General features: G+C 56.1%; 4 protein-coding genes across 4 annotated transcripts; 3 read left to right on the plus strand and 1 right to left on the minus strand.

The window, feature by feature from the left end:
* Nucleotides 1-2,472: 2,472 nt before the first annotated feature.
* C8Q71DRAFT_702070 (uncharacterized protein) lies at nucleotides 2,473-3,129 on the plus strand (the record flags this gene model as incomplete). The annotated part of the gene is made up of 2 exons (XM_047920225.1): nucleotides 2,473-2,627; nucleotides 2,733-3,129. The coding sequence occupies 2 exons, from the start codon at nucleotides 2,473-2,475 to the stop codon at nucleotides 3,127-3,129; spliced, it is 552 nt and encodes a 183-aa protein (XP_047782045.1).
* Nucleotides 3,130-4,173: 1,044 nt separating this feature from the next.
* On the minus strand, nucleotides 4,174-6,646 carry C8Q71DRAFT_721111 (uncharacterized protein; the record flags this gene model as incomplete). Its single annotated transcript, XM_047921410.1, has 9 exons — nucleotides 4,174-4,294; nucleotides 4,354-4,532; nucleotides 4,585-4,761; nucleotides 4,829-4,969; nucleotides 5,042-5,124; nucleotides 5,355-5,807; nucleotides 5,986-6,286; nucleotides 6,347-6,483; nucleotides 6,544-6,646. 9 exons carry the CDS (start codon nucleotides 6,644-6,646, stop codon nucleotides 4,174-4,176), a joined length of 1,695 nt encoding a protein of 564 aa, XP_047782046.1.
* A 571-nt stretch (nucleotides 6,647-7,217) lies between these two features.
* C8Q71DRAFT_701533 (uncharacterized protein) lies at nucleotides 7,218-10,028 on the plus strand (the record flags this gene model as incomplete). The annotated part of the gene is made up of 4 exons (XM_047920195.1): nucleotides 7,218-7,490; nucleotides 7,549-7,866; nucleotides 7,940-9,644; nucleotides 9,697-10,028. 4 exons carry the CDS (start codon nucleotides 7,218-7,220, stop codon nucleotides 10,026-10,028), a joined length of 2,628 nt encoding a protein of 875 aa, XP_047782047.1.
* Nucleotides 10,029-10,675: 647 nt separating this feature from the next.
* C8Q71DRAFT_414093 (uncharacterized protein) lies at nucleotides 10,676-12,220 on the plus strand (the record flags this gene model as incomplete). The annotated part of the gene is made up of 3 exons (XM_047918409.1): nucleotides 10,676-11,364; nucleotides 11,414-11,508; nucleotides 11,562-12,220. Coding segments are annotated over 3 exons (1,443 nt in total), but the record flags the coding sequence as incomplete, so codon positions are not given.
* Nucleotides 12,221-12,544: the final 324 nt, after the last annotated feature.

Genomic DNA, 12,544 nt, shown 5'->3' on the forward strand with positions numbered 1-12,544 from the left:
TTTCGTTGTAACTGCTGTTTGTCCTGTATGCTTGCCTGTCATTCAAGAAACATACCATTGTGTTTTTCATGACTAAGGATCATGCCTGAGGACCTCATTGCATGCTTATGCTGCATACAGAGGTCACAAAGTCTGATCAGAACTGAAGTGCATATGTTATAACTGTATAAGTAGTAGGCAATAGTATATCAAAGTATACATGCCATGTTTACATTTCATTTGCCAGTATGTCTACTTGAGATAATGTCATCAAACTGTATCATCATTAGTGGACATTATGGCCATTAGGACTAATTATCCCAAATGAGAGTATGATTAGGGAGTCAGGCATAATTTGCCCTAAATTAGTGAAACTTAGGGAATTCAGGTTTTCCTGATGTTGGTACGGTCCCGCACTGACTGTCATAACACCTCGAATGCCTGCAACCTCGAGTAACGCAACAGACAGTACTATCTATGAAGAATCGTGAGGATTTACATCTCTCTCCATGAAAGTAGCTGACACTATCATGGTAGGACTGCTGTTGGGTACATCTATATCGTGTTTGCTGGTGAGTAACAACATATTGATGGGTATATATTCCCTGACCGTGTTATAAATGGCTACTTCGATCAGTTGTCATATTCTACGACCACGTCCTCTGTCTGGGGCAAGAGGCGGACCGATTCTGGCGATTGAAGGCGCACTTCGGCTCGTCTTTCATCTTCCTTGCAAATCGTTATGTTCTGCTGGTGTACGGCATCGGGTGTCTCTTACAGATCCCTCTATGGACAACGCCTATGGTAAGCTGATTAGACCTCAGGCATCAATCATGGTCCCAACGCTCATCTGACGACGTCACAGGGGTATGAGTCGATACTATCGTCGACGGACATGGACAGAGTGGCACTGAAACCCGTCTTACAGTTGCGAGGCGACGGACCTAGTCTTTTACATCACCAACATGCTTCTCTTCGCCATAACAGCGAGTGAGCTATTATATGCATCTACCATGCGTCTCAACGATGGCTCACTTCTGATAGTATTTGCTGCTCTACGTGTACACGCCGTCAGCAATGGAAACAAGATTGTCAGCGCCGCAGCATTGGTTATCGGTATGGTCCCTGCGGTCATCAATGTGGTGCGAGTATTCAACTCCGTCTTCACATCTACACAGCTCACAAGTAGCATACTCTGGTAGTGCACTACGGTACAACAATCGTATGCGTATATCGGTGTGGATGGGATTTGCGCGCGGACACGATATTACACCGTCGGTACAGCAAACATGTACGTATACAAGCTGTCTTTTCAAGGCTGAGCACTATGGCTGAACATACATTCCACAGACGTGAGTACCTGCAGACTCACGGGCAAAGATGCGCTGACTCGGATACCAATCGATCTCCACCATCAGGAAAAAGCACAAGTGCTACGTTGGATAATATAGTGAACGTAGCTAGCATAGGCCCATTGCGAACCTCCTAGTTTATAGCAGCGCATGGATCGCCGGCTCTGATCATAGCCGTCTATAGCGCCACTGCTGATTGACATAGGACGGTATAGAACACCATATAACGATAGTGCAATAGACTTATAGGCCTTATAGGCTTATGTAGCCTGGTATACTATGAAGGCATGATCAGTAGTTGAGTGTATAGCAACTGTACTTGCTGCTACTAGTAGTCCTCACAATCTGGACGGTATCAAGCAATACGAGAACATTAGATCAAATGTATTGCCAGGCTCAGCAACGTTACAATATTCAATGTCCTACGGTGTTCAGCAGTAATGATCGAAGCATATTAGTCATGCAAGGCAGCAGTCGTCCAAGTCCGTGATATGTATACGAAACGGGGAATTGATTATTAGTAGTGAGTACTAGCCATAAGTCCACCGAGAATGAGGAGACTGGGCTAAGACATACAATGAGTTAGCCAATGACATAACTCGATGGCAGCACGTACAAACACACCGCGCATGAAACCGTCCTTGTTGGAACAAACGGACGAGCGCGTGCCCGAATGCCGACGCGCCGACGCGCCGCGATGTGGCGCGATGGTACTGTACCCGCCGCCGCCCTTAATGTACCTGCCCCATCGATTATACTACGTACATAAGGTGCTGAATCCCTGTAATTACTCTTCGCGCGTTTGCCTCCCCGCCCCGAGGACGAGACAAACCGCTACGATCTTACTGTTTTTCCCACTGCTCACTCGCTCCGCCCGCTCGTTCCCACGCCTCGCCGACCCTTGCTTCAACACAAACGCGCATCCGCTGCTCGACGGACAAATCGAGCCTGCCCGGGACGGGGCCGAAGCCGTCCACCCTGATCGAACCGAGCCGCACGAACGACCGAACCCGCGAACCCGCGCACCGCGATCAACCCGCGCACTGACGAGCCACCCGCGAACCCGAACCCGATTGACGACGCACCTGCGAACCGATCGAACCCGATACCGATCGACGAACCCCCGCGAACGATTGACGCGATGCCAAACGAGACATTCAAGCTTGATGAGTCCAACTATGCGGAGTGGACTGTGGTGATGCGAGCGCTACTGGTCCGGAAGGGCCTGTGGGACGTTACTGGAGGTACGGACACGGTGAGGCCGTTGGGGAGTCCGAACTCCAAGGTTGTGAAAGCGTGGGTGAAGAAGACCGAGGAAGCGCGCGCCGAGCTCGCGCTCAACGTCGACCGATCGCAGCTCACGCACGTCCGCGCAGGCACTGCCGCCGACGTTTGGTCCAGGCTCGAGACGATGTACCTGGCACGTGGCTTTGGTACGCGCCTATCGCTCCGCCGCAAGTTCTTCGTGATGAAGATGTCGGGCACGATGCAGTCGTGGATCGCTGACGTTGCGACCGCTGCGTTCCGACTGGAGGCTGCCGGCGTCGTTGTCACCGATGAGGATCAGATCCTGGTGTTGATGAATGGACTGCCCGATTCGTACGAAGGGTTCACTATCTCCCTCGACTCGACTTCTCCCAGCGAACTCACGCTCGACTACACGATCATCCGCCTCATCAATGAACACGAGCGCCACATGCATGTGCAGGCCGCCGAGGCCACCGCGACCACGACGAAGACTCGCGCATCGAAGGACACCGGCGTTGCCGCCGCCGTTCTGAGCTCCGAGCGCCTGTAAGAGTTCGTGGGCTCGGAACCCTTGATTGGGGGGCCGGGCTGCCCGTGAACTTGACGTTTGGTGGTCGCGGCGCGACCGGGGAGAATGTCGTGAGGTCTTGACGTCGTTAGCGAGGCGAGGAGCTCCCGCTATAGTCGTAGCCGGGCGAGGAGCCTAGCTGTGGCGTGGTGTGTCCTAGGTTGGGCGAGGAGCCTGGCCGAGGGCGTGTCCTAGACGAGGGCGAGGAGCCGTGTCGAGGGGGAGTCCTGGACGCAGGCGAGGAGCCTTGTCTAGGATTGGTCCTAGGCGTGGCGAGGAGCGCAGGCCGAGGAGGGCTGAACGTACTCGGATGGCGCGGGGTTCGCACACAGACGATGTGGTAGTTCAGGTGTAAGAATGGATTACTTCCCAATATGGAAGGAGGATGGCTAAGTACAGACGATCTAATCTAATCTACACTAGACAGTTCATAATCTAATCTACTAGGGCAGGCATAGTATTGCCTACCCGTCACAGCGCCCGCGTGCTAGACGCCCGATCGCCGAGATCACCTGCTTCAAATGCGGGCAGAAGGGGCACTACCAGGTGGACTGCCCAGCCACGACGACCACCGTGACGTCAACTGCACTGGTACCCGCGGGAACTGCCTCGACGGCATTCCTAACCGACGAGACTGGAGCGTGGTGATTGAGGGGGTGTAGACCCATGATACCATTATTTTTTGTATGTTTGTTTCTCTGTTTGTTTCTGCTCTGCGCGCCGCCAGTCGTTCACCGCTCGAGGGGGTGTGTTGGAACAAACGGACGAGCGCGTGCCCGAATGCCGACGCGCCGACGCGCCGCGATGTGGCGCGATGGTACTGTACCCGCCGCCGCCCTTAATGTACCTGCCCCATCGATTATACTACGTACATAAGGTGCTGAATCCCTGTAATTACTCTTCGCGCGTTTGCCTCCCCGCCCCGAGGACGAGACAAACCGCTACGATCTTACTGTTTTTCCCGCTGCTCACTCGCTCCGCCCGCTCGTTCCCACGCCTCGCCGACCCTTGCTTCAACAGTCCTATCTATGCATCGTCGTCATCGTCGGCATCGCCAGCAACCATGGCTTGCTGAAGTGCACGTGTCAGGGCATCGCGCGAGAGCGTAACAGCAGTGCGCTCTGTATCCTCGGCGCCGGAATGGAATCTAAGCCACCAACATGAGCGAGACGAGTCCAGTCGCAATCAATTGAGAGAAGACTATACCGAGCTTCTTTGTAGAGCTTCTTGTGAAGCTTCAGCAGGAGAGAGTGCGCGTCATCACACAAGTCATCAAACGCTAATAGGTTCGCCTTGTGGGACAGATAGACGGGCTTGTACTCGTTCTCGTAGAAGCTCACGCCAGAGCGCTTCCCTGTTCCCCATTCGTCGATGCAACACTGAACCTAAACATTGTATATCAGCATTGCACGCAGAAGGGTATGTTGGACGACATACCGCTGTGAGAACGAGCGCCATCATCGCAATGGAAATCGTCGGGCTGAAGAATTCCTTGTAGAGGATACCTTCGTCGCTTCTGTTCATAAACCAGGTCGCGTTGATCGCTTTCTGTATGATTGGATGGCGGTATATGCCCTCTGCGTCTGTACCCTGGGGCCGATTGAGAGCAGGATCCTTTTATGCAGATATTACGTGAGCAATCAATCAAATGCACTGTTAAGGTAACAATTAGAAACCGTACCTTGTACGCAAACAGTGAGTCGCTTGTGAGTGCCGCCGCTTTATCACGGTTCTCACGTATGGCTTTCTTCGCAGAAGAGCCATTGAAACCATATAAGCTCTCGACAAGCGGTCGAACCTTACTCTTGAGCTCGCCGCGGAGCTGTGATGTACGCGCAGTAATCTCAAACGTATTGTCAGCGAATGAAGGCGGCGTACTGTATTGACCACTTACAATCTTGATCACACCCCGATCAGCAGCGTAGTTGACGTCGAGCGTCTTGCAGGCCTCGCCCCAGCAGACCTGGGCCCATTGTTCTTCAAGTAAGTCGGATGGAAATGCGTCGATGGTTGACACCCGGCATCTGAACAACGAATTAGCAAGATTTAGTACAGCTTTCACATCTGCATCGTAGTCCTTGGCACGTGGACCATGTTGAGACGGAGCACCAATAGGCTTTGGACAGGCTATCCCTTTGTACGTCGAGAACACAGAGATCAGCGTTTTGTGGACATTATATACAGCAAGAAGATGCGTTAGTACTCACCACTGTGTGTAGAGCCGGCCACTGAGCTTCGTTCACTCCCACTTCCTTCATCATCCTCCTTATCCACTGGCACTTTGCGCAGCTCCTGGTCGTCATCATCATCACCGTCATATGGGGAGATGGTCCGACGTAGGTTAGGACTGCTGGAACGTGGTGAAGATGGGACGCGTTCGACAGGCTGGTCATCATCTTGCTGACTAAAGTACTCGACATCCTCGTCTTGAAAGTCCGCAGCGTCGTAGACAAATTGACTCGGAAGACGCTCGTCGCCAGACTGACCATCGTTGGATTGCGGACCGTTGTCGAAACCGTTACCATCGTCGCTTCCCTCATTGTGGTCTCGGCTCAGTGGTTCGGGACCGTCAGCTTGGGGGTCATGGCGACGAGTATCCTTGGGCACCATTTCTTCGTCATCACCGAAAAGCGGGACACGTCCAGTGTTGCGGGGACGTCCTAAGGATACCAAATGATCAGTGACTAGCATCAGATGAACTCGGACTTTGTTCACCACTCTGCGTGTTGGAGCTGGAGTAGACTTGCTGCCTTGCCCTGGAAGCAACTTGAACATCACGTTCAAGTTGACCTGACGAACAGCTGAGTTTCCATCAAGCCATGCATGAACAGACCTTACCTTGTCGCTGTTCCGACTGATGTGCGGGTTTGTGGCGCTTGAGAGTCGCCGGCGGCGGTGGTTCCGAGCGCCTTGGTACAGCCCTCGGAGGTGGCGATGATAGCTCCGAGCGTCTTGCTATCGATCTTGGAGGCGGTGATGATTCTGAGGGTCTCGCTACAGGCCTTGAAGGTCGCTGCTGCCGCTCGGAGCCTTTGGAAGCCTGGGCTGCGCGTGGTGGGACCTTTGCTGTACGCTTGATAAGGTTCTTGAATGGCACTTGGTTAGGTTTAGAGCTTGTCACGTTCTGTGCCGTAGTAAACTGTCATGCAATCATCAAACAATCTCATCAACGAGCTGAGATTGTGCGGCAATGCCATACCGTTGACGCCTCGCTATTGTTACCACGCGATTGACGAGACTTCTTGCGTGACGTGTTACCGGAGTCCCTATTCTCGGAGCTCTCAGCTGCAGGTCGCTTGTGCGCCTTACGACTCTGTGCTGCTTCTTCGGCTTCATCTATGTGATCTCAATCAGTTGAAGACAAACGCTGGCGAAGGAAGACTTGAGACAACGTACCGAGTTCGCGCTGTTTTGCAGACGGACGGCGGTCACGGCGCACGCGTCTCGAAGATTCATCTGGTGTGGTGCTTCGCTGTTGCCTACTAGAAGGCTGAGACATCGCAAGGAATGAACGTGGGTGTAAAAAGAATGTGAAGTTTGATGGAGAGAGATAGAGAACAAACGCCGTGTATTGGCGGCGTCCGTCAGGCTGCAAGGAAGAGACGTGGCAGGATGGTCGCCTAGCTAGTCGGCAACTCGTTGGCTGGGGTCCTGGTTGGGGTCCTAGTCATGCGGATAGATTCAGACGGCCTGGGTGCTGACAAATAAGGTGATCGTGAACGTCGGCACAGTGCGTGAATCTTGGGACGTACAAGTTCTACCAGCCCGTCACTATCTGACTGCGACTTGCTCAGTCTGCCAGAACACTGCCTGATAGTCTTCAGATGCCTCGCTGTGGTTACTGTAAACGTCAACTGCCTACCACAAAAGGCGTTCAAGTTCACATCCAGATCTCACCGCGTTGCCGTCGTCAATGGGAACGTCAACTCGCCCGAGTTGCCCAGGCAATTGCATCTGCTCAGAACATCGCTGCTGTTGCCGTGGCCGCCGCAGCCTCTTCTACAGCAAACTCAGGACAGGACGATACAGCTCATGACTCTCACCTTGCGGAAGTCGACGTCGATGACCCAATGGATGGAGGCCGACCATCGCAAAAGGCGCGAGTGGAGGATGTACCAGAGGACGAGGAAGATGCACGTCGGTACGTCGAGTGCTACCCCGGGGTGGTCGCAACAATCATTCGGGAAGATAACACCCTCTTCGAGAAATGGTGCGCGATGCGTGCTGAAGCTGGGGTTGACGAGTGGGCGCCGTTCAAGGACGAGGAAGAATGGGAGTTGTTCCGGTGGCTGATTAAGCACGTTGGTCAGACCAAAATTGATGAGTTTCTCAAGCTGTCAATTGTACGCACCATGACTCTGTCTCCATCATTTTCGAGCACGCTGACCGACCTTGTTGCAGATACGAAGAAACTGTGGCTTATCAGCTGACAGCAAGTACAAGTTCTTTCAACAAATTGACGACCTACCTACTGGCGCCCCGTGGCACTGCGACACAATCTCTGTTCAGGGCGATCGTAAGGGCGAGGACGGAAACTTCATGCAGGAACAGCTCGAGCTGTGGCGCCGCGATCCTGTGGAATGTGTAGAGGAGCTGATCGGAAATCCTACATTTGACGGAAATATTGCCTATGGACCGGAGAGAGTCTATACAGAGGAGGCGGCTACCATACGGCGGTATGATGAGATGTGGACAGGCGATTGGTGGTGGAATATGCAGGTACGTCCATACTACAACATTGTCACGACGACGCAATCTGCCACATAAGACTCAACGCTTGTGCGATCCATAGGGAAAGCTGCCGGAGGGCGCGACCATCGCACCTGTGATCCTTGCGTCTGATGCCACAAAGCTCACCAACTTCGGTGGTGATAAGAAAGCGTGGCCCGTGTACCTGTCCATTGGGAACATCTCGAAGTCTGTACGCCGTCAGCCTTCGCAGCGCGCAACGGTCCTCGTGGGTTACATACCAGTCTCGAAGCTCGAATGCTTCCATGATTCCACTCGCAGCCTTGCTGGCTATCGGCTCTTCCACCATTCCATGTCGCTTATCTTGAAGCCCCTGCGCGAACCTGGCCGTAATGGGAAGGAGATGACGTGCGCAGACCGCGGCGTTCGGAACGTCCATCCGATTGTCGCTGCATACGTCGCGGATTACCCTGAACAATGCCTTGTCTGTTGCTGCAAGGAAAACAGCTGCCCTCGCTGCACGGTACCCCCTCCCCGACGCGGTGAGCAACTCAATAGTGATCCACGCGATGTAGAGAAGACGAAGGAAGCACTGCACGAGCACAGGAATGGAAACGACCCACCCTGTTTTACTTCTGAACAGCTGCGACCCGTCTACGAGCCCTTCTGGGCGGACCTCCCTCATTGCGACATCTTCTCATCAATTATGCCTGACGTCTTGCATCAGCTCCATAAGGGAGTATTCAAGGAACACCTACTGTCATGGTGTACATCGATTGTGGGCAAAGACGAGATCGACCGCCGCTTCCGCGCGATGACCGACTTCCCAGGTCTTCGGCACTTCCGTAACGGCATCTCGCACGTCTCGCAGTGGACGGGCAAGGAACACAAGGAAATGCAGCGGATATTTGTGGCGCTGCTAGCTGGTGCCGTCCCTCTGGAGGTCTTGGAGGTGGCGCGCGCACTCGTGGACTTCATCTACTTCGCACAACTTCAGTCTCATGATGATACATCGCTCACTCACCTGCAGTCGGCTCTCGACACGTTCCATCGCCACAAGGACGTCTTCGTCAGGCTTGGAATTCGCGAACACTTCAATATACCGAAGATACACTCGCTCCTCCACTACGTCGAGGCGATCCGTTCCCGTGGTTCTTGCGACGGCTACAACACTGAGCTTCCCGAGCGCTTGCACATCGAGCTAGCAAAGAACGCTTACCGTGCAAGCAACCATCGCGACTATACGGAGCAGATGGTAACATGGCTTGCGCGCCAGGAAGCGGTTGACCTACACGCCGCGTACATCGCGTGGTTTCAAGGCCTTCGTGCGGAAGAAACGGTGGATGAGATAGAGGAAACAGCCTCGGAGTCGGAAGACGAACCTGATGAGGATGTCGCCGCTCCGCTGCTCCCGGATGACGACCAAGAGGAAGACGGGCACACGTACGCAATTGCAAAGCACTGCCCTCTTCCCAATCTATCCCTCCGCTGTCTGCTCGCTGACCACAGCGCGAGCGAGTTCCTACCCGCTTTGACCGAGTTTGTCCGCACCGAGCTACCCTATTGCGATTTACGGCCGAACCACATGGACCGCTATGATGTCTACAAGAACATATCGGTCAGTTATCCAGGCGATCCTCACGGCGACGTACCAAAGCGTACCGACCGCATCCGGGCAGTCGCGGCCAAGGCAGGGAGAGGTCGAAAGCAGGCCACGGCTGCGCACTTCGACACCGCATTTGTTGTTGATCCGGATGTTGCTATTGATGAAGACCAGAGCCCACGCTCTGTCATCGGTGAGTACAGTTGTAGACAGACTCACGGCGATGTTCACTTACCTGATTTGGTGAGAACGTCCAGGGACAGCGATAGCACGTGTGCGCATCATCTTCGATCTTCCTGCGCTATTTGGCTCATGGCCTCACCCCCTCGCATATGTCGAATGGTACACACCATTGCGTCGCAAGGATCCAGGGACCGGTCTCTACTTGGTCTCCCGCTCGACACGCAATGGCAAGCCGAATGCTAGCGTCATCAGCGTTGACCGGATCCGCCGCGCGGCACATTTGGTTCCAAAATATGGCAGAGAGATAAGCAGTAATATCACGAAGGATAATGCGCTCGATGTTGCAATGGAGTTCCGGGTCAACACGTACATTGCAATTGACCTCCGTACGGCCAAATCTGGGTGACATAGTGTGATAGCTGGCCGTGGTATAAAATATAATCATTTGCATGGTTCCCGCGCTGTGCGAGCAACACGCTCTCCGCTGGGAAGTTCGCCGGCTGCCAATGTCCAGCGACGACCAGCAACGCACCTCGCCGCTGCGTTGTCGACCCGCTTGGATGAGCGTTGCGCGTTCAGACCCAATTAGGCAGCGCAAGCGCCCGTCAAATTTGCCTCTCTCAGCGCCGCCACCTGGCCGGCGCCGCAGTCGTCTCTCCTCCTCCTCCTCCTCCTCCTCCTCCTCCTCCCTCCGGCCTCCGGGGCAACGCCCGCCAGTGTGCGGATACGGAGATGGGCTTCACTCTGGCCCCCCGGGGACGAGTGCTGACCCCCCGTGTCTTCCTTGGCTTGCTGCTCCCGGCTGGTCTGAGTCTTCGGCGCCGCCAATTGCAGGTCCCTCAGCCTCCCCAACGCCCGTCGCAATCGCCAGCGCACATCATTGTCGGCAGAACCGCGCTCGGCGACCACATACCATCAGCCCAACATAGAGTACGTCGACGGTCCACTGGTGTTGGGCTGTTCGCGCGACCGCTAATTCAACTCACCCAGCATTCTTCTTTGTCTCCTCATTGCTATCGCACATGGCCCGTATCTGACAACAGTCCTTGCCCCCAGCGCGCCGCCAACCTAATATTCGAGAACGGAATCCCACCCCCAAAGCCCCGCGCCCCCTCACCCACCGCCCACATCGAAGAGTTCGACATCGATGACTCCGCACAGGGCCTGCTGGGCAACAACTCGCGCGGCGGCCGCGGGTTCCGGCGCGTGCACGCGTCCTCGTCGCCCGGCGTGCTCAGTGCACGGCCCCTGCGCGCCGTCCTCGCCGTCCTCACGCTCCCGCTGCGCCTCCTCACCTCCGTGCTTCGCTTCATCTTCCGCATCCTACGCATCCCGTTCCCCCAGTTCGTGCCCTTCACGTGGTCGAGCCTGCAGTACCGCCCGCTCGGCCCCGGCTCGGGCGCGGATGGACGCGCGCTGGACCCGAGGGCGCAGGCGGAGCGGTGGGTCCGCGCGCTCGAGGAGGAGACGGGCGCGGTCTGTGTTGGCCGTGCGGGCGCGAGAAGGGCGGAGGCAAAGGCGGGCAGCACGGCGAGCGGTGCGGACGTCGCAGGCACGTCGAGCTTGACGTCGCGGGCGGGTGAGTATGGCGAGGAGGATGGAGGGGAGGGCGTGGCGAAGCTCCTGCCGGACTTCTTCCTCAGGAGCTACGAGGAGTTTGTGAAAATGTGCGAGCGCGGTGCGAAGGTCGGGTGTGTGGTGCTCGTGAGCGAGGAGCATGATGATGTGCCCGAGTTCAAGCGGTTGGTGTTGAGCCCTGCCATCATATTCGGTCGCTAACTTCACTTGCAGGAGCACCTTGACGGACCCGACACTGATCAAGATCATCCAGGACAACGACATTTTGGTCTGGGGCGGTGACATCCGGGATAGAGAGGCATGGAGTGGTATGTGCAACGGTTCTTCTGGCTAAAACTGTCTGACGGAGGCACGTCCACAGCTGCACAGAAGCTTCAAGCAACCACGTATCCCTTCGTCGCATTCATCGCGCTCCAACAGCGCCGACTAGGCAGCTCCGGGTCGGCCCCAGCAAACGTCCTGACCATCCTCTCGCGGCACCAGGGACCCTCCATCCCGTCCACGTCTGCGCCCACTGCGGCACAGACGCTCACCACGCACCTCACCGAGCAGCTCCTCCCGCGCGTCACGCCCTTCCTTACAAAGGTGCGCGCCCAGGCCTCCGAGCGCGACCGCGAGCGGCAGTTGCGCGCGGAGCAGGACCGTGCGTTCGAGGAGAGCCGGCGGAGGGACAAGGAGCGTATCGAGCAGCGTCAGAACGAAGAGCGGCACGCACAGCAGGAGCAGCGCCGCCGCGCCGAGGCCGAAGCTCGCGCACAGGAGGAAGCCCGCGCGCAGGAGGCGGCGCAGCGCGCATGGGACGCGCACCGCATGGAGTGGCGCAAGTACCTCCGCCGCCAGCTCGTCATGCGCGAACCGCGGCCCGGCGAGACGGGGCACGGGAAGACAATGCGCGTCGGGTTCAGGATGCCCGACGGGCGCCGGTCGGTGCGGTTCTTCGGCGAGAGCGATACGGTCACGTCGCTCTACGCGTACATGGACTCGATGTTCGCGCCCAAGGAGGTGCCCGACAAGGCTGACTTAGCTCACCATCAATTCAGGCTCCCTCGCATCCGACAGCCCCAAATCAGCACATCGTCTCCACATCCCTCGTGTTGCGGGCAATCAACCCACTCATCGTGTTCCTAGCTTCCTCAGCTTCGGCGCGGCACGCTGTGGCGCGCACTCGGCGACGGATGTACTGCTCAGCGCCGATTAATGGGAGAGCCCCGTAAGTACGCGGCGCGCACGCGCCGCCGAATCCGATCCATCGCGTTTGCGAACCCGGACTCGAACTCGCAGGTGCACCTCTGCGTTCTTGAGCTCACCACGCCCACGCAAGGCGCCGACCATGGTGCAGACGCC

The sequence above is a fragment of the Rhodofomes roseus genome (genome assembly GCF_022264815.1).
Source record: "Rhodofomes roseus strain CIRM-BRFM 1785 chromosome Unknown C8Q71scaffold_4, whole genome shotgun sequence".
NCBI lineage: Eukaryota > Fungi > Basidiomycota > Agaricomycetes > Polyporales > Fomitopsidaceae > Rhodofomes > Rhodofomes roseus.